The following is a 26216-nucleotide window of genomic DNA, read 5'->3' as shown; positions in this document are numbered from 1 at the left end:
CTCTCTTTCTTTAATTATCATACTGACAGTATAATGCATAAAATTCTCTAGTGCTAGGGAGCAACTAATTAAAAGCATTAATGCTATTAAGTTCATTTACACTGGTTTCAAAACTGTCAAATTAACCAGTACAAAAACTACACTCTTAAAAATAAAGGTGCTTTGAAGGGTTCTTCAAGCGATGCCATAGAACCATAGAACCATAGGACAAAGAACCATTCAGTCAAAAGGTTCTTTAAAGAACCATCTCTTTCTTACCTTTTATAATCTGAAGAACCTTCTTTCGCACAAAAAAAAAACAAACAAAAAAAAAAATGTTCTTTATGGAACCATTTAGACAAAAAAGGTTCTTCTATGGCATCGTGAAGCACGTTTATTTTTTTAAGAGTGTAGGCAGGACTTTGATGGGATAGCTGCGACTGTGAGTAGCTTGTATCTTTGCCAAATACAGTTTCAGAGTAATTTCTCAATACATTTACACTGACTACAACATCCTCTGCCTATCTCCATCTTGCCTTGACCTTTCGTGTAATGCAGTCTTTGGACAGACACACGTCTGGCTGGCAGATAATGGCTCAGGTTTAATAAGCTGCATGACAAGGGCATGATTATTATGGCCAGTGAAAGATCCAGCTCATAAAAAGATGATGGGGAGAAAATCGAATCGTCTCATCATTAAGAAAACAACAAATCTGATGACCCCATCCCATCAGCTCTCTATATATCTCTGTAGCTCTTTCCTTTTTCAAGGAGAAGTGGAGTGCCATCTTGCATAATGCAGAAGAGGAGGTGAGGAAGGGCAATCTGAGGATGAAATATGAGCCAAACTCAAACGCTAAACTCCTGAAGGAGCAGATTTCTGAGCAACACTGTAGAGCCAAGGAATAATGGGTTTGTTTAGACAAGACCACCCTGCTTTTCAACCACTATGTGTGTGTGAGTATGTAACAGTAGATGACAGCAGATTTGTGTTCATGCTCTTGCTGCGTAAGGTACAAACAACACGCTGATTTCACATATAACATTTTATCTATAATATACATTTCGATTTTAATACATGTTTGAAAGATCTATGTATTTGGCAATCACAGTTCACAATTTGTTATTTACTGTTAATTGCATGCTTTCAAATTAAATATTTAACAGAAAATTTGATTAACTTTCATTATATGTGTGTGTGTGTGTGTGTGTGTGTGTGTGTGTGTGTGTGTGTGTGTGTGAATAATAAAGGATGTGTGGGCATTCAATATTAATTAGATATGTGCATGTGGTACTGATTTTGTCTGTGCAGAATGAATATAATCACACTGTTGTGTGTGTCTATGTGTGCGTGGCACACCTTGGAACGTCAGGCTCTAGTAATCCAGATAAAATATGTGCCAGATGGCACCACAAGCTTTCTCATGTTCCTGCCAACACAGCAGTGCATGTGTGTGTTAAAGGGATAGTTCACCCAAAAATGGAAATATTGTCATTAATTACTAACCCTCATGTTGTTCCAAACCCGTAAGACCTTCGTTCATCTTCAAACACAAATTAAGATCAAATTAAATCTGAGAGCTTTCTGGCCCTGCATAGACAGCAACACAACTGACACGTTCAAGGCCCAGAAAGGTAGTAAGGACATCATTAAAATAGTCTGTTTGATCAGTGGTTTAACCGTAATTTTAGTTACAAGAATACCTTTTTGTGTGCAAAGAAAAACAAAAATAATGACTTTATTCAACATCTGAGTGACACAGAAGAAAAGAATTGCTGAATAAAGTTTTTTTTCTTTCTATTCTTGTAGCTTCATAAAATTACAGTTGAAGCATTGTTACTTGGACTATTTTAACAATGTCCTTACTACATTTCTAGGCCTTGAACATGGTAGTTCCATTGCTGTCTATGCAAAGTCAGAAAGCTTTGGATTTCATAAAAAATGTCATAATATGTGTTTTCCGGAGATGAACGAAGGTCTTACGATTTTGGAACGACATGAGGGTGACCATTTAAACACTGAATTTCCATTTTGGGTGAACTTTTGGCAAACTATCCCTTTGCAAAAGTAATGCAAAAATAAAAGCATAAATAAATAAATCTCAACCTCAAAGCCTACAAAAAAAAAATATATATATATGTATACAAACACTGACACAGAAAGAAAGAGAGGGATTGTCCTCAGTTTACCCTCTTGAGCTGACTAAAGCCTCTGGCGTGTTCTGGAAAATTCCACTAGACCTACAACGCTCATCCTCTGTGTCACTGACTGACTAAAGTTAAAAGAGCTAAAACAAATCATAAAATTTCTACAAAATCACTGGAAATCAGTGAGACCGGTTGACACTTTTGGGTTTTGAATAATTTATCATGTATGTTAGTTTTTGTCTTGATACCTCTGACGGATGTTTTTATTTTTACTCTTTTTGTACTGAATTTTGATCATGTTGAACTAGCTTCTTGTCAACAAAAATGCATGCATGTTGTATTGTAGGTACAGTAAGAGTATTTATGTTTGATTGTGTGTATGAATGTGTGTTGCATTGTGGGCAAGTGTTTCTGTGCGCCATATGGCATTGTAGCTGAAGCGAGAGCCTGCGGGCTGTGCAGGTTGGCCCACCTGTAGAGATGATCTTTAAACAGGCAGATCAGGATAGGTCACACTCATCCACCCATCCATTTATCTCTCTATTCATCCATCTTTACCCAACCTGCTATAACCCAACAATTGCATGAGTAGAAGAAAAATAAATTTCTCTCAATTCAAATAGCTTCATTAAGTTGACAAATGTATTGCCAAAATATTAAAAACTCTCATATTTTTCTATTTTCTCATTCATCCGTCCCCATTTTACCTGTCCTTATCTCTTAACTCCCTCCTTCCTCTTGCACGCTGAGTTTTATCCATTTGTTTTATTTTATATGGCATTTTGTTCTCAGCCACGCCTCTCCACTCTTTCTCTCTCCATTTTGCATTTCTCCTTCACTTGTTTCTCCCTCACCCTCCCTCTACTCTTCCAGCACCCTGTTCGTGGTATGAATGGTTGCCGTGGAAACTGCCTCCACCAGTGAAATCTGGCTGTGGCAGAGACACTGATGGAAACTAATACAGAACGCTCTCTCTCTTTCTCTCTCTCTCTAATGGTCAAATACTTCTCTCCCCTAGCAACAGAGGCAGTCACAGCCCCCTCCTCTCTGCATCTCTGTTTTCTCTTTCACTCTCCCCTTCGGTCACCTTTTTTCCCCTCATTGTCACTCTCTCTATCCCTCTTTCCCTAAGGCTGTCTACCTGCCCTCTGCTTCTGTCATACTGTTTCTCTCTTAAACAATTTTACCGCATTTCAGAAAGAAAAAAAAAAAAAAGAGACAGAAAATGTGACAGACACAAAAACCAAATGAGAGTGAGACAGAAAATGAAAGAGACAAAATGCTTTATCCTATTTTTATTACTTTAATTCTGCAGATCTACGCTTTGGTAGTTTCGCCCATCTGTTTCACACACAACAAAAAGACAGAGAGAGAGAGAGAGACAGGGGCGTTGGCTTCTCCAGTGTTTTGCACGCCAGAGCTAAAATGAAGCTCATAAAAATGCAGAACATAAAACAAACCAGCACTGCTTTACACCACATCAGACTTCTTGACTGAGCGTTCGCATTACCACCTAAACTGCCAATTTTCTTGCTGCTGACAACAAAACGGACAGTGTTGTCTGACTCATGTCTGTAGCTCTTCTCATGTTCAACTCTTTGAAAAGGTTGGATCAGTCAAAAATTAAAATGCCATACTTTACTGACCAAGCTTTTTGTCTGTCTGTCAAGCTACAATTATATGATCAATACATCACAGAAACATATGCATTTTTTATGACTTTGAGTCATCAAATGATTGAAACAATTTTATATTTATTTATAAGATATAAGATTCAGCTTTATTTTTCAGTCACTTCAATATAATTTACATTGAAATGAATTGTGTGCATTCTACAGCTTTGAAGTGTCTTTCAAATTTCATTTACAAAGAGGCATTTTATCACATTTGATGCCAAACATCACTAGTTTTTGTTTCACATGAATGATAAACATTCTTGAACAGGCTTTAACATGAGGAATGCAAGTTATATATAAGGACTACAGCAGTAAAAAGGGTTTCAGAGAACAACCTCTGTTTTGGTCAGTTTCACCACATAGTGATATCACATAGCTTTAGAAGAAATTATGTATAGCAGGGGTGTCAAAACCTGTTTTCTCGTAGGGTCACTGTCGTGCAAGTTTAGCTCCAACCCTAACTGCCCTAGTATAAAAGTAATATGTTTAAAATACAGTAATATATTTAAAAATGTATTTAATACTAAGTATTAATAAGTTCAAATCTATTCCGATATTTACTGACATATTGCTCAAGATGCACTGATATTAAAGTAAGAAATAAATAAACTTTATTTGGAGTACTAAGTGTGCGCAATGCACATTTCTTAAAGGTGCCATAGAATGCATTGATATAATATTTTAAATTGTTCTCTGATGTCTACATAGAAGATATATGGCATAGGAAAGGGCAAAAATTCTCCAGAAACGGTTTTACAGGTCCATTTACAACCCAAGGATTTTTCCCTAGAATTAAATGGTCTGTTATTACCTTATTTGGAAGGTTCATGAATATTAATGATGAGCTCAGCTCCGATTGGCTGTTTCACAGAGCGGCTCATTTCAATAGCCGGCACATGGAGTAAAATATATATGTAATATGCGGTTTATTGAAACTGCCGTTTTGAATGCACGATCATTTTACTTTCACTTTTGTGATTGCATGTGCTCTATGTAACGTTATACTGCAGCAGCAGTACTTACCGCATAAGTTTAATTGCTTGTTAGTGATGCTCAGGATCTGTAAATCATTCGCCATTGTCCGAGCAGTCATCTTTCCGTTTATGTGGTAGGTGAAATCTAACTATGCCTAGGTAAATACAGTTTTCCATTCTATGGCACCTTTAATATTACATATAAAATGTATTTTAATGTCACTATTAATGTTAACTGTATGATCTTTGAATAATATTGATGCAATACATTTAAATGCAATACTTGCAATAGTTTAGCACAATCAAATATACTTAAATATATCTTTAGTTGGACCTCAGCACTACTTCTGCACAGTTAAAGTGCATTAAGCACAAAATTCGTTTTTTCCAATTTTTCAGATTTATATAGTAAGTATACTTGTTTAGTATGTATGAATGCATGTAAATATATTTGTAGTACACTTAGCATGAAATAAATGCATTTCAAATACATTTTAGTATATTTATTTTTCACTAGGGCAAACACACCTGAAGCAGCTAATTAAGGTATTTAGACTCACTGGAAATTGCTGAGAAATTTCCAGAAATTTCACTACAAATTCACTGTTGGCCCTTCAGAAGCAGGATTGGACAACTCTGAATAGTATGGAATACACTTGGAATTTATATTAGGAACTTAATAGCCAGAATTAAAAGTTTGTTAAATATCTTCTCCGTGTTTTATGAAAGAAAGAAAGTTTGGAACAATGAGATATGGATATTAAATCATATGTAATTTAAATTTTTGGCTGAATTAATGTTTTACAAAGCCGAGCAGAATCTCAGACTTGGCAGCTTGTGAAAGATTTGCAAACGAGACAGTGAATAGGAGAAAGAAAGGGATGGAGACAGAGAGAGAAAGCTAAAATCTAAAGAGGCTTATTTCATTCATTTCCAGTCTTTGCTTTTGCATTCATCATCAGAGACTTAATTAGAACAAATTGCTCTTTCATCACCCGGGTAATTGCGCCCGTTTTGTCCTCTCTCCCTCCTTCTCTCCCTTTCATCTTATTGAAACTAAATTACTTTCATTATTTCAAACACCTCCAGAAGTCACACCATCATTCCATCCAGGAGAGTCGGGCCTCAGCTTAGACATCTGTAACACTCACACGGAGTTAATTAGGGAATTAAATCTGCATTAATTGTATCTGGGTTCCTACCTATGACCTTGTGACCCAGGAAACAAACCCAGACAAAATGGTACAGAGATTTACTGGTGCCTTCATGTTATGCATGTCAAAATTGTGGTATTGACGAGAACGCTGCTACAAGAGCAAGTCTGTTTTGATATAATTCTAAAATTCATCACATTTGTGTAACTGGATGTTTATTTGCTCAACATAATATTCTACAATACGACACATCAATATTATATGGCTACAAACACAAGCCTAAAGCATGGTGAAATTTGTTATTCTGAGCCTGTTCTTGCTGATTCTGAGTTAAAAACATTTTATCTTAATATGTTTTGCCCTGATGGATGTGGTGATCTGTTTATGGGTGCTTTAGAGTATGTGCAGACATCTCTGATTAATAACTGAGACTCTGTCCTTTACAGAAAGACAGGTGATTCTTCAATTATTCGGAGTGCGAGAAAGAGACTAGACGGGCAAAACAGAAATGAAATCTAATATTGTGGATTAATTACCATGAACGGATCTCCACAGTAAGTGAGGAAGAATGTGTGCGTGTTTGTGTTGAAATAGTCTGAGCTGACCATTATTAATATTCATCTCCTAATCGAGTCATCTCTCTGTGCTTTCGCCACACTCTCTCGGGTGCTGCTTTGTACTGAGCTTCTCTTTCCTGCTTTTGCAGATAACCTCCGCATCCCCTCTGACTGTGTCATTTCCTCTTTCAGCTGATAAACTGGATTTATGCTTGATCTGGTCAGAGCTGTGGAAATCGGTGTCACTCTCTTCTTCATCACTTAGCTGTGATAGGCCACCTGAGCGAGCTAAACGCATATAATCCAACATTAAAACCAGGGGGATTCCACTGTGATCCGACTGTAGGAAAATGTGCAATATGTACAATAGCTGGTTCACCCAAAAAAAAAAAAAAAAAAAATGCATCTTTTACCCTTGTGTTGTTTTACTTTGTATTATGTCTTTATTCCATTAAAAAACAAAATGAGACATAAAATCTAAATAAAAATGTTAACTGTGTTTAAAATTTAAACTGACCTAAATGTTCTTATTTTCTACTAACAAAAGTGATTTATACTACCAAGCTCCAAAAATAGAGAAAGTGAGATAACAGTAGTTTATCCACTATGTGTTACCAGAAGACCTGGACTTTATTCCTATAAAACCTCAAATTAATGTCATTATCTACAGATCATTTTCCCTCCAGTGCAGATCTCAAATTTCAATCTACACACAAACCTTTCATATGGTGTATTTATATGTTGTATCACAATCCACTTTCCAACACGAGGGTGAGCAAATGATGATAAATCTAAATTTTGGGTACATCAGCATACTTTTTGAGTGGGTTGCTGTTATTGTGAATTCATTTCATTTACTGTTACTTTTCATGACACAAGAAAAGATTGTGGTATCACTAATGCATTGCAGTGGTTTATGTGGTTTCTGAGTTGCTCCCTCAACTACTCAGCTAGGTTTCTTAAAGAAGCCTCATGTAGGTCATATTCCTTATATCCTGCATGACTGCAGCAGCTCGGCTCAGCAAAAGAGGCCAAGGCAGAGGAGACTGCAGGGAAAGAAGCATGCAAGTGAAAGAATGATGTGAGACAGAAAAGAAGAGAGTGATAGTCTAGATCCGGGCATGGGTTGATAAAGTTATAGATGGTCCTGAGGGGCAATACCAGTGAAACTGTGAAAGACAGTGTTATAGTTATGCCAGAACACCCTGAGGAAAAATTGCATTGCTGATTGGTTGCTCTTTCATAGATCTGAAGACTTAATATGGGATTTCAATTTTATTTAAGTATCAAGATGTTTCTCACAAAATTCTTTGGGAGAAATAAAATATACACAAATGAGTTAAGAATAGCTATAAAATGAATGTGGACAGTGCAGTGAGGAGAAAAATGATTTGATCCCCTGCTGATTTTGTACGTTTGCCCAAAGACAAATAAATGATCAGTCTTTAATTTTAATAGCAGGTTTATTTGAACAGTGAGAGTCTGCGTAGTAACAAAAAAAAAAAAAAAAAAAAAAAATCCTGAAAAATGCATTTCAAAAAAGTTATAAATTGATTTGCATTTTAATAATTGAAATAAGTATTTTATCTCCTATCAATCAGAAAGATTTCTGGCTCTCAGGTGTTTTTTATACAGGTAACTAGCTGAGATTAGGAGTACTCTCTTAAAGGGAGCGCTCCTAATCACAGCTTGTTACCTGTATAAAAAAATACCTGTTCACAGAAGCAATCAATCAATCAGATTCCAAACTCTCCACCATGGCCAAGACCAAAGAGCTGTCCAAGGATGTCAGGGATAAGATTGTAGACCTGCAAAAGGCTAGAATGGGCTACAGCTTGGTGAGAAAGTGACAACAGTTGGTGCGATTATTCGCAAATGGGAAAAACACAAAATAACTGTCAATCTCCCTCGGTCAGGGGTTCCATGCAAGATCTCACCTGGTGGAGTTTTAATGATCATGAGAACGGTGAGGAATCAACCCAAAATTACACAGGATGATCTTGTCAATGATCTCAAGGCAGCTGGGACCATGGTCAACAATTAGTAACACACTACATTGTGAAAGACTGAAATATCGCAAGGTAAGCACATGTACACTCCAGTCCAACTACCCCGCATCAAAGGGACGATGGACAGGGCCATGTACCCTCAAATCGTGGGTGAGAACCTTCTACCCTTAGCCAGGGCATTGAAAATGGGTCGTGGATTGGTATTCCAGCATGACAATGACCCAAAACACACGGCCAAGGCAACAACGGAGTGGCTCAAGAAGAAGCACATTATCACTTATTAAAATGAAAATCAATTTACAACATTTTTGAAATGGGTTTTTCTAGATTTTGTTGTTATTCTGTCTCTCACTGTTTAAATAAACCTACCATTAAAATTATTATCTGATAATTTCCTTGTCAGTGGGCAAACCTACAATATCAGCAGGGGATGTTTTTTTTTTGTTTGTTTTTTTTTTCCTCACTGTAGCTTTGATCAGCAGAAATTTTAATTTAGCTAAATCTCTTCTCAATGCAACATTCATAAAATCAGATCAGAAATTAGATCACATTTGAAAATGCTGTAATTTCTTTGTGTCTGCCATAACTTGTTTAGATTCTATATCTTACCAGGAGCGCTGGAGACGGTGGGCCAGTTCTGAACCAGAACTCCTTGAGCACCCTGCATCACGGAGGACTCCTCCATATGGACCGAACTACACACAAACAAAGGGAAGGTTTTCAGATTAAAACTATTAATTTAAGATCACTTAACAAAGCTTGATTTGATTGAAAGACAACATACAAAGTTTTTTTTTCAATACTTGTAAAGATTTTTTTAAAGATTAATACTACTAGTAGTAGTATTAAGAAGACGAAGAACATGGATTATTATTTTAAATTCTGCACTATTATGGGTCTCATAATATACATATCAAGTACATATCAAAAACTAAACCATTCTTTACATTCATGCACTTTTTTAAAATTAAAATAGTCTCTGATCATACTCTATGAGAGAAGATTTGTCTGTAGATAATGTCCTAAACTATACCAGGACAATGTATGGCCTAAAAGTAGGCTTTATGTTTGACCTGGGCTCAATCATTGAGCCTTGGTATGTGTAGGTCTTCAGTGAGAATTGAAATCTAGAAGCTTGGATTAGAGATTAAGGATTAGGCCATGCTCTTCTCTACAGTCACACTACCTCTGAGATTAAAGTTTATACTCCTGTGCACTTAAAATTTCACACCAAAGACTTTCTCTGCCTTAAACAGATATGTCGTAAATTCTATTTTATGTTAACTATGCATACACCGGCATTTGAGTGTCCGCACCAGGATAAAGCCTCAAAAATCGCCAGTGGCAAAAAATCAAACCAAGCAGGAGATTTCTTTTACTCTTAGAAAGGGATGTTATCACTTCCCATGTTCTCACTGTTGCTCTGTGTGCAGCTGCAAGCATGTTAAGAAAGGATTAGCTCACTGTGCTCAGAGTGACTAAAAACATGAAGCGTTCAGATTCACTCCCAAACATCACAACATCAACTGTCATAAAAGATTGGGAAGAAATGCTTTTCAGTTGGTAGCAGCTGAATACCTCCCTTTTTTTGCATGAACACTAAATTTACAATTATTGAGTTTTTTCCCATCAAAGTCATGTGCTTGTTTCATGACTTTAAAATCAATCCACAGCCTCAGCTTCTCACCTAATAAAATTATTTTAGCTCAAGTGAATATTTCATTCCATTTATTTATTTGCTTGATAAGTATGATACATGATATAATAATAGGGGCAACATACAGTCAGCCGGTCATTACCACAAAGATAGATAGATGACCTGAGGCACAATTAAATAAACAACATCTAACTTTCACCAGTTTTTAGCATCGTCTTCCATCAGATCATAAATGTATGTACTTTTAATGAATAAAAAAAAATAAAAATAAAATAATAATAATAATGTTGTTACATTTCTAACTTGCAGTCAACCAGTAATCTGTTAAAAACATTCCAGCATTATTCAAAGACAGAAAGAATACAGAACAGAGGGGGGTGGGTGAAACAACACCATTTTAGTTGCCCCCCCCCCTCCCCCCTCTCCCTCCCCCTCCCCCTCTCTCTCACTCACTCTATGATGAATGTTTGCGATCCAAGGTCAAACAGTTACTGCTGCTATTACATGCTGTGTGTGTGTGTGTGTGTGTGTGTGTGTGAGAGAGAGAGGAAGCCATTTTAAAGAGATGTGAAGCAGCAGTCAGTAAGGCTAATACATTATTAATGAGAAACATTGGACCAAATACATGATCCTCAGCTAATGCTCAAACATCTTCCTTCTCGCTTTCTCCCTGTCTGCCTCTCCATCCCCCTGCCTGCATATCAATGTCATTGCATCCTCCACTGATCATTTCTCTGTTTAGCATTCAAAAGGCTATTTTTGAATAAACCTGTTCGACTATGGTGTGGAAAAGTATTACATTTTAGAGAGTAACGATACAATAAAGGTAATGTTTGCCCTTGCAAATCTCACACAGATTGCCAAGGTGTTGCTAAGGTCTTTTGACTGGCTTTAACAAATAATTCTGGTCTCTGGATATGGCTTGGATCTGTATGGTTCTTAAAAACCATTCTCATCACCTACTAAAGTAACAGCAGCAAGTCATATCACAAACTATTTTGCAAAAATTAATGCTTGGGTTTTAGAGTTAAAAGTCAAATTCTAAATGATGTTTTATTAACAAGGTTCGGGAGGAGCACGATCAGATAATCAATCCATTCGGCACAGGTGCAACTTGTTTAACCAATCATTGAATTAGCGCATCATCTATATATTGCCAACCGTCTTACCTCCATCCAGCGACAGTTTCTTGGCATCCCTCCTCCACCCCCTACTTCTAATCTGTTTCTATCCTAAACTAGCAGGAGGAGTTCTCTGGGTCCGGCCTGTATTCCGGGCCCGGAACCCTTCCCCAGGACAGCACGCCAAAATATGCTTATTACTCGCTCAAGCAGATTAGATGTTAGGGGCGAACTCGTGAAACTTAAAATAAACAATAGTAAACATTAACAAAAAGCTACTGACATTATGAAAAAACTACAAATGAAAGCCTTTTAAATCTCCTTTACTCAACCCAGAGAAAGCAAGAACATCATAAATGTGAAATTAATTTTACAGCGGTTTCTCTAAGAACATAAATTGTGCGACAGGAATCTGATTTAATGCATGTGAATGATTTGCGTGCCTACATTAGCTCTCATTAAACTCTGCTGTAATTAGGAGGGAATCAGTGTACCACTAATGAAGATCGGAGGTCATTCAGTCACACATACATAGTCCTGGCATATGTGAATGTGCTGCCCAGTCTGTTGTCTGCAATGTCCTTCGTTGCCATCGTTTTGCCGACATGGCTGCAGGCAATACTTCAATCGCTGCATGTGACCTACTTCAGCTTCCACAGAAATTGTCGCTGTACAGATGTACTGGTCACTCAGTGGCTGCTACATCTATATCAGACCATTGGTTGATTCACAATGAGTGGTGGATAACTATATGCTACCCAACACGGTCCAGTGGTTTATAAGTAATATAATGTCTGTGCACATGAGTTTTCATGATCATATCAACATCAGCTGTTTTCGTAGGTAACTACGTCCATATAATGTCTTGTCTTACTGTCTTGTTATATGCTTTTCTTGGCTTCCTTTTACCAGATTCATTCATTTAAAGAAGTCATTATTATGCATTTTATGTAATTTTTTACCTGTGGTCCATACATACTTTTTATTTTTATTATAAATTCTAAATGATGTTTTATTAACAAGGTTCAGGAGGAGCACGATCAGATAATCAATCCATTCGGCACAGGTGCAACTTGTTTAACCAATCATTGAATTAGCGCATCATCTATATATTGCCAGCCGTCTTACCTCCATCTAGCGACAGCGATTGGTGTCAAAACAGTACAAATGTAGTTTGTAATAATGCCTCCTCAACTTCAGTGGAATGAACACAAAAGGCAAACTGACTAACTTACTTACTTTATTTTTTAATTAATTCATTTATTTACCCACCCCTTTAAAGTAATAGGGCATATTCAGCAGATGACAATAAAAACAAATCAAGTCTTACCTTTGCATTCCTGCTCTGAGAGATGCTGAATATCTCCAGTCTGCATTGGGAACTTTAGGCTGAAAAAGACAACGACAGAAAAAAGATAGAGAAAGAGATGACATTAAGCACTGGGATGGATCAAAAAACCAATATCATCTCATTAATTAATCATGCTGGAGTGTAGTCATATGGTCATGATGGCTGTAGGACTGTGGCTTTTGAGGAAAGGGTTAGAGTTGGTTCTAGCTTTCATCCATGTCTTAAACACACACATTCTTACCCTCACACTGACACACAGACATTAATGTTTATTTGAGATGCTCATCATCCAAAGGTTTGAAACAGCCAGACCAACCATTCAAACAAATGCGATGAATCAAGGTCATAAAACCCTAAACGAGCAGTAACAGAGGGGTGAGATTGGTTTGAATGAGTCTCCTCAGGGAGAAGGAAATTGAGGCATCTGCAGTTAAAATGCACAAGGTGAGTGAATGTCATGAAACCTCTCAAGAACATGTCTAGGTCATATTTCACTCCAAAATCAAAGGAACAGAAACAAGACACTGTCTTGTTAAAGGAAACCTCAATGATTTATGGCATTATTTTCAGTAGTGAGAATATGGGGGAAATGCTTGATTGTCTTTAAATGTCCCTGCAAAACCTGAAATGATAGAAATTTACTCTGCATAAAAGCATCAGTGCATAAATATAAATGTAAAATAGATTACATTTTTTTTTTATGTAAAATGCTAATATATCTTTTCCCCTTTCATTTTGGGGTGAGTCTTTATGTTCACCTAAGTTTGCCCATTTACAATCATGGTAAAATCCCCCTGTATTTAAATAGCAGCAGGGAATTTCAGCTTTTTTGTTCTGTCCAAATTTCCAGTACTATCAACGTTTAGATACTAAAAAGGCAGGCATGGCATCTGTGCTCCATACCCATTCTTTCGTCACACATTTTCTCACTCACAAACATCTCCTGGAGGACATTTATCAATGTGAAATCCAATTCACAGTGTAATCAGCAGGGCCTGCTTTTCCTCCACACAACACACAAACACACACATCCATCATACAAGCCTGCAAAACAACTAATATACACACCAGCAAGCAGTCATGCACAAAAACATCATACATTAACACTAATGTTCTACCTAGCATAAACCTTTCATAGATGGTGTACAAACCTTTAAATTAAACATTTCATAAATAAAGGTTGAAACCAGTTTCAAATCAATGCACCAGGGCCATAATGACAAGATTTAAAATGGCTAACCCGCTTATGTCAAGAGAAAAAAACATGTGAAGAAGAAAAAAAGGAAAATGCAACTACAAAATAATAAGCATCTGCAAGAGGTAGACTTTTGAAAGATTCTGAAAGAAGTACAAGGATAAAATCACTGCAGAAATAATTGACACTCAAATATAGCGAATACGGAAACAGAGAGGGTTGCTGAGCAAAGAAACTGGGTATCTGTTTTTACACCTTACAGGTCTTTGATTTATCACTGTGTGTGAAGCAGATAATGAGTTCAGTCTGAGCTCCTTACTCTCTTTTTCCTTATTTTCTCTTTCTCTTTCTCTCTCAGTTCCCTTCTGAGTGGACACACCTCGCATAGAAACAGCATTCGCACCTCTGCACCAACCAATCACAATCCTTCCGTCCTTTTCTTTCCAAACCAAACCACCCAATCAGCTATAAGAAACATGGAACTCAGTTCCATTGCCACTTAATCACACACAGGGAGAACAAACAAGACTGACATTTAATGAGAACAGCTGAAATGAGCCAGTAATTACTTCACAAATAAGAAGCGCTCACACAGAGAAACTATTTTCTCATCCAGTAATCCTTGAAACACTCACAACCTGATCAACAGTAGAACATAAATACACTTAGTTTGTAATTATCTCTGGTGAACTAAAAGAGCAGATATAGGGAAGGCTTCATTTGCAATAAATTGCCAGTCATACTAAAGCTTGAAAGACTGACAAAATTTAGCTGCAAAGATTTGCTAATATGAAAATCACTTTTATCTGTTCGAAATGATGCATAACTCAATGGGGCAACATGATCTATACCAGCAGCTGTGGTCAATCTAACAAGGACTAACAACATGGAAAGAGAGTGGTTCCCCTCAACAAATCGAAAAAAAAAACCAAACAAAAAAAAAAAACCTTCTGTTCCTAATTACCATTATTCTGAACATCTGTCTGTCTGTCTGTCTATCTATCTATCTATCTATCTGAGGACCAATCGTGCTAACCTGTGTTGACAGATTAAAGGCCTATCAATTGGTTTTGGTGGATGATGTCCAACATGAAGCTGTGTAACTAAACTGAAGCTAGACTGCAGAGTCTCTCTAGAGAGATTTAAGTGTGGGTACAGAGAAACTGGAGTGTTGTTTGAGCTTCACACCTCTAAATATAAACACACCCAGCTGTCCTGAAACAGCGCACTGCAGAACAGGCTTGAGAAAGGGAGGGTGAGAGAACAAGCATTAGAGAGGAATAGTGAGGGAAAAAAAGAGAGCTGCAAGGCTGATGCCAAGATAACTGAACTCGGAGGAGGCCACTGTCCGAGAAACCAAAGAACTCTTAAGAGAATCAACATCTGAACTCCCATGAACTCTCATGAAGTTAACATCCTCAAGTTCACTGTTGATCTACCACATCTGATTCCTTCACTCGCTCTTCCTTTAAGAGGTCTCAGAGTCCCAAAAATCCTTAAAGGTTGTATCAGCGATTTCTAGCCTAAAACATAAAGTGTCCATTTCAGCTGACCTTTCTTCACGATCCGCTCGCTGCCTGCCCCATAAATTGTCTGTGAAAAAAACGCGTCTCTCTGGTCAGCCTAGGGTCCGAGATATGCCAAAAAAACAATCGGCACTACCAACCTTTCCACAGATAAACAAACAGTGTTCCAACCAATCAGCGTCAGGGGTTTGGTGTTGTGGACTTTCCTACTGGTGCAGGGATGTGAGGGAGGCGGAGCGAAAGTCCACAACACCAAACCCCTGACGCTGATTGGTTGGAACACTGTTTGTTTATCTGTGGAAAGGTTGGTAGTGCCAATTGTTTTTTTGGCATATCTCGGACCCTAGGCTGACCAGAGAGACACGTTTTTTTCACAGACAATTCACTAGTTCGCTTTTGCATATAATAAACAGCGTAAAGTTAAGCGTGTTTGGCATGCTGTCCGGGAGAGGGCTCCGAGCTCGGTAGTCATTCCCGAGCCCGGGGCACTCCCCCTGCCCAGGGAGAGGGGTCCGAGCTCGGCCTTTGGCCCGAACCCAATAGCGCTCCCCCCCTGGCTGGAGGTGAGGAGAAAATAAACAGGGGGGGTGGGAGGGATGCTGGAATCAGAGATAGCTGAAGGTAGGACTGCTTGGTTATTTAAAGGGACTGTAGTAATGGGATAGGGAGAGTGATTGGATAGGGAGTGATTGCTGATGATGAATTGGCCGTGTTAATTATCTGCGCGAGCTCCTCCTGAAATTTGTTAATGAAACATCACTTCACTAGTTCGCTTTTGCATATAATAAACAGCGTAAAGTTAAGCGTGTTTGGCATGCTGTCCGGGAGAGGGCTCCGAGCTCGGTAGTCATTCCCGAGCCCGGGGCACTCCCCCTGCCCAGGGAGAGGGGTCCGAGCTCGGCCTTTGGCCCGAACCCAATAGCGCTCCCCCAAAGTGCAAAATAACTGCAGGACAGCAGCCAGGTGGCCCCCCAAAAAGCTTAACTTGAGCTGGAGGGATGCTGGACGATTAGCGGCGGGGAAGCGCGGGAGGAGCTGCTGCGGGCACTGCTAGGGAAGGAAAAGCAAAGAGAACCTTATGTGGGGTGGCAATTAGGGGGAATGAAGAATGGCGTTTTCTTGGGGGTGGGTACTGCTGTGGCGTAGGGGAAACATGCTAGGTACTCTAGGATGTGTGGGCTTTGCTGCGCTAAAGGGGACTGAGCGGTGGCTGCCGCGTGAAAGGGGGAATAAGCGGGGCGCTCTAGACAGAGCGGGCATTGTTGCGGCATGGGGAAATAAGCAGGGCGTTCTAGTGTGAGCGGGCATTGCTGCGTGAAAGGGGGAATAAGCGGGGTGCTCTAGTCAGAGCAGGCATTGTTGCGGCATGGGGAAATAAGCGGGGCGCTCTAGTCAGAGCGGGCATTGCTGCGGCATGGGGAAATAAGCGGGGCGCTCTAGTCAGAGCGGGCATTGCTGCAGCGTGGGAAAGTAAGCAGGGGCTGCGGCGAGAGCGGTCATTGCGGTGCGTGCGGGCACTGCTGTGGCATGGGGGAATAAGCGGGGCGCTCTTAGCAAGAGCGGGCATTGCTGCGGCATGGGGGAATAAGCGGGGCGCTCTAGCGAGAGCGGGCAATGCAGCGGCGTGGGGGGAGCGAGCGGGGTGGCTTTAGCATGAGCGGGCGTTGCTGTTCTGTAAGGGGGAATAAGCGGGGGCTTGAACAGGAGCCATGCGATGTTGAGCGTGACGGGAAAAGCGGGGCGAGCACTGCTGTGCGTCAGGGGGGCTCCAGCGGGGGCGCGCATTGCTGCGTGTATAGGGGATAAGCGGGGGCTTGAACAGGAGCCATGCGATGTTGAGCGTGACGGGAAAAGCGGGGCGAGCACTGCTGTGCGTAAGGGGGGCTCCAGCGGGGGCGCGCATTGCTGCGTGTATAGGGGATAAGCGGGGACTTGAACAGGAGCCATGCGATGTTGAGCGTGATGGGAAAAGCGGGGCGAGCACTGCTGTGCGTAAGGGGGGCTCCAGCGGGGGCGTGCATTGCTGCGCATATAGGGGGATAAGCGGGGGCTTGAACAGGAGCCATGCGATGTTGAGCGTGACGGGAAAAGCGGGGCGAGCACTGCTGTGCGTAAGGGGGGCTCCAGCGGGGGCGTGCATTGCTGCGCGTATAGGGGATAAGCGGGGGCTTGAACAGGAGCCATGCGATGTTGAGCGTGACGGGAAAAGCGGGGCGAGCACTGTTGTGCGTAAGGGGGGCTCCAGCGGGGGCGCGCATTGCTGCGCGTAGGGGAATAAGCTGGGGTTTTAACGAAGGCAGGATGTCCCAAGGAAAAGGGACGCCGAGGGGGTGGTTGAAGCGGCTAGAGATGGCGTGGACGGGGGTGGGCTGGCGGTAGAACGGGTTGGCCGATTAGGGTTTGGTGTGTTTCCCTGATAAAAGAGCGATCTGCTCGAATGTAGCTCTTGAAAGCTTCAGATGACCAGCGGCCGAGCGCTTGGATCTGCTGTTGGGAGAGACCTTTTTGGGCGGCTGTAGTTGCTGCGCCTATGCGAAATGAATGGCTGGAGAAGTTGTCTGCTGGGGTACCAGAGAGAAGCAAGACAGACTTCAGGTGCTTTTGGAACCAGAAGCGTGTGGCAGGGCGGTTGGCATCATCAGTAAAGAGGGGGTCAGAGGGGAGGGAGGATTGGGATTTCCTGTGGCAAAGGAAGGCTAGGAGGGTTTGGAATGGTTGGAGGGGAGTTTGGAGGTTAAAAATATAAATGAAATGGCCCTTCTTTATTTGGTCTGTCTTGCTTTGTTTAATAAAGTAAGAGATGGTATCGCCGTCTAGCACGGTTAGGTCGGAGATGGTGGGGTGAATGGCTGGGTTAAAACTGGATGTAATGGCGAGCTCAGAGCATCTGAGGAAACCGAAAAAGCCAGGATGAACATGGCGTCCAGTGTGTGGGCAGTGTGGATGGAATGGTAGCCTTTGCGGAGGGAGGAGATGCATTTGGTCAAAATATTTAAAGTGATAGGTTGTCTGGGGTCTGGGCGGTTGGGCTGGGTTTTTTGGATGCCTTTGATGAGAAGGGAGGTCTGGGAATTAGTTATATGAGGGGAAGGCGAGCCGTGACACAGTTTATGAAAAAACTGAATACCGCTAAGGTATGCTTTGATGGAGCTAGCTTGGAGGTTTTTATGGGAATTGAGGTGGGAGATAAATGAGGTGACAGTGAGCAGGGATAAAACGGGGAAAGGTAAGCTGTAGGCGGCGTGGAAAGTTTTAAAGCATTTCCACGCTGTGAGGTAGGATTGGAGAGTCCTGAGGGAGACTGCTTGGAGAATGGAGTCGATGGATGCTTCGAGAAGAGGCCTTAGGGGGAGGGTTATGGGAATATCAGTTCTGAATAAGGAGGGACTGGGGTTGGGAGCGGGTCCGCTTCTGGAGCCGGCGATCTGAATTTGTCTCGTCATGTTTTAGTCATCAACGAGCCATTTTTATCTCGTCATCGGCTCGTTATCCTCATGAAAAGTGGCGTCAACGAAATGATTTCGCCATCGTTGACTAAAACTAAAACAACACTGCTCGGAGTGCGAGCAGCAGCGGTGCGTGAGGGCCTGCGGCTCCGTGATGCAGCGGCGGGCTCGATTAGTGGATCCTGTGGAGCGCTGGTGGCCTGAGCGGCGACCTGGATGAAGGCCGGATGAGCTGCAGGTTTGTCTGTATCAGAGGAATAATCCTCGGAGGACGAGTGAATCTCGGACATGTTGCGGCGATTGGGAGTGCCAATGCTGGAATCAGAGATAGCTGAAGGTAGGACTGCTTGGTTATTTAAAGGGACTGTAGTAATGGGATAGGGAGAGTGATTGGATAGGGAGTGATTGCTGATGATGAATTGGCCGTGTTAATTATCTGCGCGAGCTCCTCCTGAAATTTGTTAATGAAACATCACTTTATGGGGCAGGCAGCAAGCGGATCGTGATGAAAGGTCAGCTGAATTTGACACTTTATGTTTCAGGCTAGAAATCGCTGATACAACCTTTAACAATAAGATGATTAGCCATTAAGATTTGCCAAGAATTGGGGTAAATTGTTTTTTCCCTTTTTTTTTTTTTTTAGACAGTGTACTGTATGCAACTCCCACACAAATTACTTCATGTACATGAGATGCATCTTCCCACATAAATAAAACGAGAATCATCACCACTCACTTACAACTCCAAGACTGATGTGTCAACATCCTTATAACAAGAAAACAACAACGTTTGGTAAATTAATGTCTTATCTGGATATTAAAATGAGGCTGGCAAAAGGTTCAAGGAATTTATAGATAGATCTCCCATACAATCACTGTGTGTAGTTCTCATTGACAGGTAAATTCTTTTAAATTATCTCACTTGTGTTTTATAAGATTATATGACATGAAGGCTTATGTTAATGCAAATATGTGTCCAGTGTTCAGTACATACTAGATTTTAGGTTAGATGAAGCAGATGGAATTCTATGCTTTACTGGGATTTCTGCTTGACTTGTTATGCAGTTGCATTTACTGTAGGGGGCTAGACAAAAATACTATTGAAGTTAGTATAGTATTAATCACAACCTCTGGCTAATGATCAGACTGGTGAGTTTGCAACCATGAGATCCGTTAACAGCAGTGTGGGACTTTGAGAACATAGATTCCTAATGAACAAGTACAATATAAAGTAAAGTGATCAATAGAATGATTAAACATTTATCTAAATTTGATTATTGAATACTTATGTGTAAAGAAAAAAACAACAGTAACACGCAAGAATCCTTCTGCCATGCCATTGGCTACCATCTTTGGCCAGTGCATGGACCCTACAGAGCGTTTCTCTCTAAATTTATAAATGATGAAATGCAATTTGATGACAGCTGTAAACAAGTAGAAAGAGAGTAAGATACCATAAATCATCAAAAAAGCACACGCATGCATTCTGCAGTGCACACTAAAGACTGCTGCTGTGAATTAATGAGGCACAAAAAGAAAAAGAAAAAAACGCACCAAAATAACAGGATCCATTACTGAGCCCTGCTATAAACCAAGCAAAACACCTGTTCTTTCCACTGCTGAAACAGGCCTGTAGCTGTACTAACTAAATATTTTTTGAAGTTTTAAATAAAAATTATTGGAGTAACTATTACTTGCCGTCTCTTTGTAGTTAATTGTGATATTTACTAGCCATTTCTGAGTGAAAACTGTTTCTACACCATTTTTTTAAGTGTATTTGAAAGCAAAACAAAAAATGTTAGGGTTACTCCTAAATCACCATCATATCTGAGAGTGAAAAGGTAACACATTATTGAAGAGAAGAGAATTTCTCCTATCTTCATGCATGGATGAGGCGGATTGATGGATGAGTCACTTAATGGATGCTATAACAGTGTGGGCACTGCACACACCTGTATTGCCGTAGCGTCGGGCATGCTCAGTCTGCGCACAAACTGCCCACTCTGCCCTGTGAAGAAACGGTCTGCCCCCGAGCCCCAAGTCCCACTCAACGGCCGGCCCGTATTGTAGAACATAAAAGTGTCACTTCCTGAGGTGGCAGTCAGGCAGGTCTTATAGCAGTATGTTTTGGTTAAAGAGCCATTTCCTCGGACCTCAATGTAGTGTGGCTCTACTTTCAGGTCTCTACGCATAACCGCGGACTGTTGCTGGACTGTGACCCCACCAACAGCGCCCCCACCTCCACCTGCAGCTCCACTTCCTCCATCACCTACAGCCCCACCACCACCACCTCCACCATCTTTGGGTGCCTTCTTCATTGTACTCTTCTTTTTCTTCTTGGACCCACAGCAAGGTGAGCAGGAGCAAGCATCTGGCTGGCTGCAGTAGGCATGGCAGCGAACAATTGCTAGGACGAAGATGGTAAGCAAGAAAACAAAGGTAGTTGCACTGAGAGCAATGATAAGATAGAGGGTTACATGGGAGAATATCATTGTGCCATGTGGCCTGATAATGCGTTTTGGATCTGGGGCCACTTTGGGTGGGAGCTCCATGACGGCAATGTTGATTGTTGTAGATGCAGAGCGAGGAGGCAAACCATGATCTCGTACATGCACTATGAGGCTAAAGACAGTAGAATTGTCCTCATTTACTCGCCGTGTTGTGCGGATTTCACCGGTGTACTCGTGCACCTTAAACAAGTCCAATTCTGGTGGGTGATGGAGGTTGAATAGCAACCAGGCATTTTCTCCAGCATCTAAGTCCCAAGCCAGCACACGTGAAACAAGGACCCCTGCCTCTGAGTTACGCAAAATAGTCTCTGTGGAGTGTGAGCCGTTTGCTCCTGGGCGAACAAATTGCGGACTGTGGTCGTTGGAATCCATGATGTAAATATAAACAGTTGCCACTCTGCTCAAAGGTGGCACACCATTGTCTTGGGCTTTAACCTGGAAATGAAACTCACGCAACTTCTCAAAATCAAATGATCGCAGTGCATACACCTCACCTGAGGCAGGTTTGACAGAAACATAAGATGCCACTGAAATACCGTGGTTGTTGTCATTTAGGACGGTGTATGTGATGCGAGCGTTCTCACCGGCATCAGGGTCTGTTGCCTTGACGACACAAAGAGGGGCACTAGGCACATTGTTTTCTGAGACATAAACAGTGTATGAAGTCTGTTCAAAACGTGGTGGATTGTCATTTACATCTGCCACTTCTACTCGCACTGTCATTGATGATGAAAGAGGTGGCGTTCCACCATCCGAGGCTGTAACTGTTACATTGTATGATGATATAGTCTCCCGGTCCAGGAAGGCAGAGGTAACAATGGTGTAATGGTTTCGGAATGATTTGATTTTAAAAGGTAGATTTGGGGGGATGATGTCCAAGCTGACCTGCTTGTTTTGTCCAGAGTCTTTGTCATTTATGCTTATTAAAGCCACCACAGTGTCTGCACGAGCATCCTCTCGAACTGGGCTGGAGAGAGAGGAGAGCACAATCTCAGGAGGGTTATCATTCACATCCAGCACCTCCACCACCACTTTACAGTGCACTGCTACAGCCCCTTGGCCTCTGTCTGCTGCCTGGATATACATCTCATAGCTGTTGGTTTCTTCATAGTCCACATTGCTTTTAACTCTAATTTCTCCACTGTCTGTGTCTACAGAAAACACCTGCCTCACTCTATCTGGCGTGTAAGAACTAAATGAGTAATACACCTCCCCATTGGAGCCCTCATCTCTGTCTGTGGCGTTTAATTTAATTACTAGAGCGCCAACAGGAGAGTTTTCCCGCAGTTTCACTTTGTATACGGAACTGCCAAAGACTGGTACGTTGTCATTGGTATCCAAAACGCGAACGTTTATTTTGGCTGTGCCTGATCGCGGAGGAGATCCGCCATCAGTAGCGGTGAGTAGAAACTGGTGTGACTGCAAAAGCTCACGGTCAAAAGGTTTTTTCAGCACGAGCTCTATGTGTTTTCCGTCTGCAGGTGGTTTAGTGGAATCGAGCGCCAGGTGTTCGTTTGAGGTGAGGCGATAATGGCGCACAGAATTTGAAGCGTCGTCAGAATCCTGCGCGCCCTCAATTGAAAACCGCGCGCCTGGCTGTGCGCCCTCGGAGATCTCCAACTGGTACTCGTCTCGGGGGAAAAGCGGCGAGTTGTCATTTGCATCCAAAATCTCAACATCCACGTTGTGCTGTTCGTATGGGTTTTCTAATACCACGTCGAGACTAAGCGTGCAGGTGCCGCTGAATTCACAAAGCGTTTCGCGGTCAATCCGGTCGCTTATAACAAGCTTACCAGTTTTGTGGTTGATGTTGAAGTATCGCCTCGCACTGTCGGAGCTGATTCTGATCCGACGAGCCGAAAGCTTTCGCAGATCCAGCCCGAGATCCCGAACAAGATCACCAACGACAGTGCCGCTCTCCAGCTCCTCCTGAATGCTGTAGCGAATTTGTGCATTTGTAAGGACACTTAGTAGAACAATGAAGAAACAAAAACAAAGAGGCACGTTCTCTTTTATGCAGCTACATCGCCCTGCAACAGCCATCGCAAACTGGCAACATCCACAGACGGATTAAAAACCGCTTTCCGCCTTGAGAGCTCCCCGCGCAACAACTCCAAACCACGGCATCCAAAAAACGGGTGGACTATGTGCAGGCTGACCAAAGCCTCCGCTGCGCTGCCTTTTTAAACAGACATTTTCCTGCTTCATCCATGTTCTCTCTTTTGTTTGCGCCCCAGCTCTTTTTCTTCTCTCCTCTCCGCGAAGCTGACTCTTGTTTCCCCTCACAAGGGTGCTGCCTATCGCTCCCTCTCTCTCTCCTGTCCCCCTCCCTCACCCTCTGCTGTACAGGCGGGGGATGGGAGCAACGCGCTCTAACCAGCGCAGCTCACTGCATTTCAGCACCTCCGAACAAAAACATCGTCAAGCCTATTAACAACCAGATGCGCTACGAATAATTTATAAACACAAATATAGTAAGAAAAAGATCGCTTTCTTTCGCCTTTCACAGCATTCGTCTTGTTTTCTAAACGTTCTCATTAATATCGATTGAAAACACGGCTGCATTCAATCACTGAGACAGTGCCACCGCCCTTTTTCATTGTCTCCTCTTCTCAGCGCACAGCTGAGGTGACTAGATAGGATTTTATACAGAAAATTCTTCACATTGAATTACATTTCATCTAAAAAAAACTAAAAAAACGACGCATTACATTTAATCACAACGTCATCTTTGACTTAATGAATATATACATATGATTTGCAGTGTCCTGACTAGTTTCTTTCTCGCCTTTAATCTCAGAAAGCCATCTCACTTCTCACTGTCTATGCATTCGATAATGCTGACAGGCTTTATAGTTAGCCGTCAGCATTCACTCGCTGGCCACTCACTCGCTCTTCCTACTGTCCCCAAAACTGACAGATTAAATTGTCACCGATTACAAACGGAGCATCTCTGACTGCTGTGCCTCCCCCACACACTTCCTTCTCTCTCTCTCTTCTTTTGCTTTTATCATGGGGCTCATTCACTCGTTCATTTTTTATGTACAAACAGGTGCAGGGATAAACGTTCTGATGCAAGCCAGCCCACCAACATAATGCCTCCTTTTCCCTCTATACCTGTCTGTCTGAACATGAAAAAGTGCACACATATACATTTGCCATATTTTTCCAGTTAATACTCAACAGCAACCATCACAGGAATGCGATTCATCCCAAGGTTGCAACATGAGTAGTGCTGCAATACAATGTTAGAACAGGTTAGAACGGGCAAAAACAAAGTATAAAAGAAAATTCCCTCTTTAAAAAAAAAAAAAAAAAAAATATATATATATATATATAGAGAGAGAGAGAGAGAGAGAGAGAGAGAGAGAGAGAGAGAGTTAGATATTAAAAAGATGCTGAGTGTAAAGATGACGGTTCGAAAAAACCACGAGGCACTGCTCATTCACCATTCGCAGACTTCCAAAGTGGATGCAAGGTTTGTAAGAGTGAGTGGAGATAGGAGGGTGCAGAGCCAATGGCTATTCTCTACGCAAGCAATTCACGCATTATTAGTTTAAAACATCCAAAGAGCCAAAACAAATCAAAGATGGAAACAGTGCACTAAAACACCGCACAACCCTATATGGCTTGTGGGTCCATTTCTGTTGCAGGCCTTTTGATGCCAAGCTTCAGACGAATAACGGTACCTCACAGGAACCAATAAAACTCTTTAATTAATCAAGGTGGAGGGGGGCGGAGGGGGGGGGGGGAGTTACACCAGACCGCCAACAGCCCTGACACTGTATCTATTAATGTCCACTGGGGCTATTAGATATCCATTGGAAGCTATAAACTCTGGGCAGTGTATTTGGCCCTCTCTCTCTCTCTCTCTCTCTCTCTCTCTCTCTCTCTTCAGTCAGACATTAGCACACATCTCACACACATCCGAGCCGCCAGCTAATGCTGTCTCTGGGCAGAAGTGACCAGACTATACATTTTTACGGTGTTTTACAATGTGACTACAATTGACTGTGTTAATGATGGCTTGCTACGAAGATGACCTGAGCTCATGTATATCTAATTAAAAACAGGGATTCGATTCAATTATAAACCATCTTTGGCCTAATGTGATATGCACGACGAGTATAATCGCTTAAGGTTGTAACTAAACACCTGCCTACCTTTTGTAGCCAAGGCTTTAAGGTATGTGACTACACAAAAAGAATCCTACCCTGATAAATATTTACTTGATTAAAAAGTGTGACAACTAGCGGCATCAAAATTGACGACAAATGAGACTGATGTCTGGCAGGCTTTGTTGTACAAATAGCAGTGCTATGTTTAGGTTGATGTTAAGACAGAATGACCTTAGAACATGGTGCTTTGAATCATCAGGCCACAGGGCAAGTATAAGCTCCCCCGCATTCCACCCTCTCTTGCCTCAGCTCTCCTCTCTCTGTCTCTGAAGAATACAAGTGCTCACGACAAGACAGAACACTGCGACGTGCTCTGATCAGAGCTAGTGTTTATCAGCAACAAATTTGCAACACTGCAAATCAAAATGTCCAATTACAGATATTTATTGGGTGAATTCAGGTAAAGTTGTCAGTTTAAGCTTGCTTATATTGTGCTCAAAAGGTTTACACTTTCAGAGCATAATAATGGTTATTGTGCCAGTTAATGTTTTACTTAGTACTACTGTTAGCAAAGACTAAAATGCAAAGCATATATATATATAAAAAGTTAGTTTTCTTGGTGGAAGGTGTTTAAATATTGCTGGCGCACTTTGGCTGAATGTAGATAAAGTGGGTCAGTGGGATTCCAGTAAATTTGGCCGACCTTTTACCTTTAGTTTACCTTTTTGCTTTTATTTGGCTCGACATACAGAAAGTAACAACATATAATTATTTTTTTTTAGAAAACAGAAATGAG

General features: G+C 41.4%; 1 protein-coding gene across 6 annotated transcripts in view; it reads right to left on the bottom strand.

Moving 5' to 3' along the window:
- Positions 1 to 26216, bottom strand: part of LOC141287966 (protocadherin alpha-C2-like) — a 108496-nt gene that overhangs the window by 1780 nt on the left and 80500 nt on the right. For 5 of the 6 annotated variants that reach the window (XM_073820089.1, XM_073820085.1, XM_073820087.1 and 2 more), the window contains 2 exons: positions 12606 to 12664; positions 9107 to 9192 (listed from right to left, as the gene is read on the bottom strand). In XM_073820089.1, the coding sequence (XP_073676190.1) occupies positions 9107 to 9192; positions 12606 to 12664 (145 nt within the window). Of the gene's footprint in view, positions 1 to 9106; positions 9193 to 12605; positions 12665 to 20744; positions 23761 to 26216 lie in introns of those variants that run through there. The other variant, XM_073820084.1, reaches the window with a different exon arrangement.

This window comes from Garra rufa, chromosome 16 (genome assembly GCF_049309525.1).
Source record: "Garra rufa chromosome 16, GarRuf1.0, whole genome shotgun sequence".
Taxonomy (NCBI): Eukaryota; Metazoa; Chordata; class Actinopteri; order Cypriniformes; family Cyprinidae; genus Garra; species Garra rufa.
The sequence above is the reverse complement of the archived record's forward strand: the minus strand, read 5'-3'. Positions and strand labels throughout refer to the sequence as shown.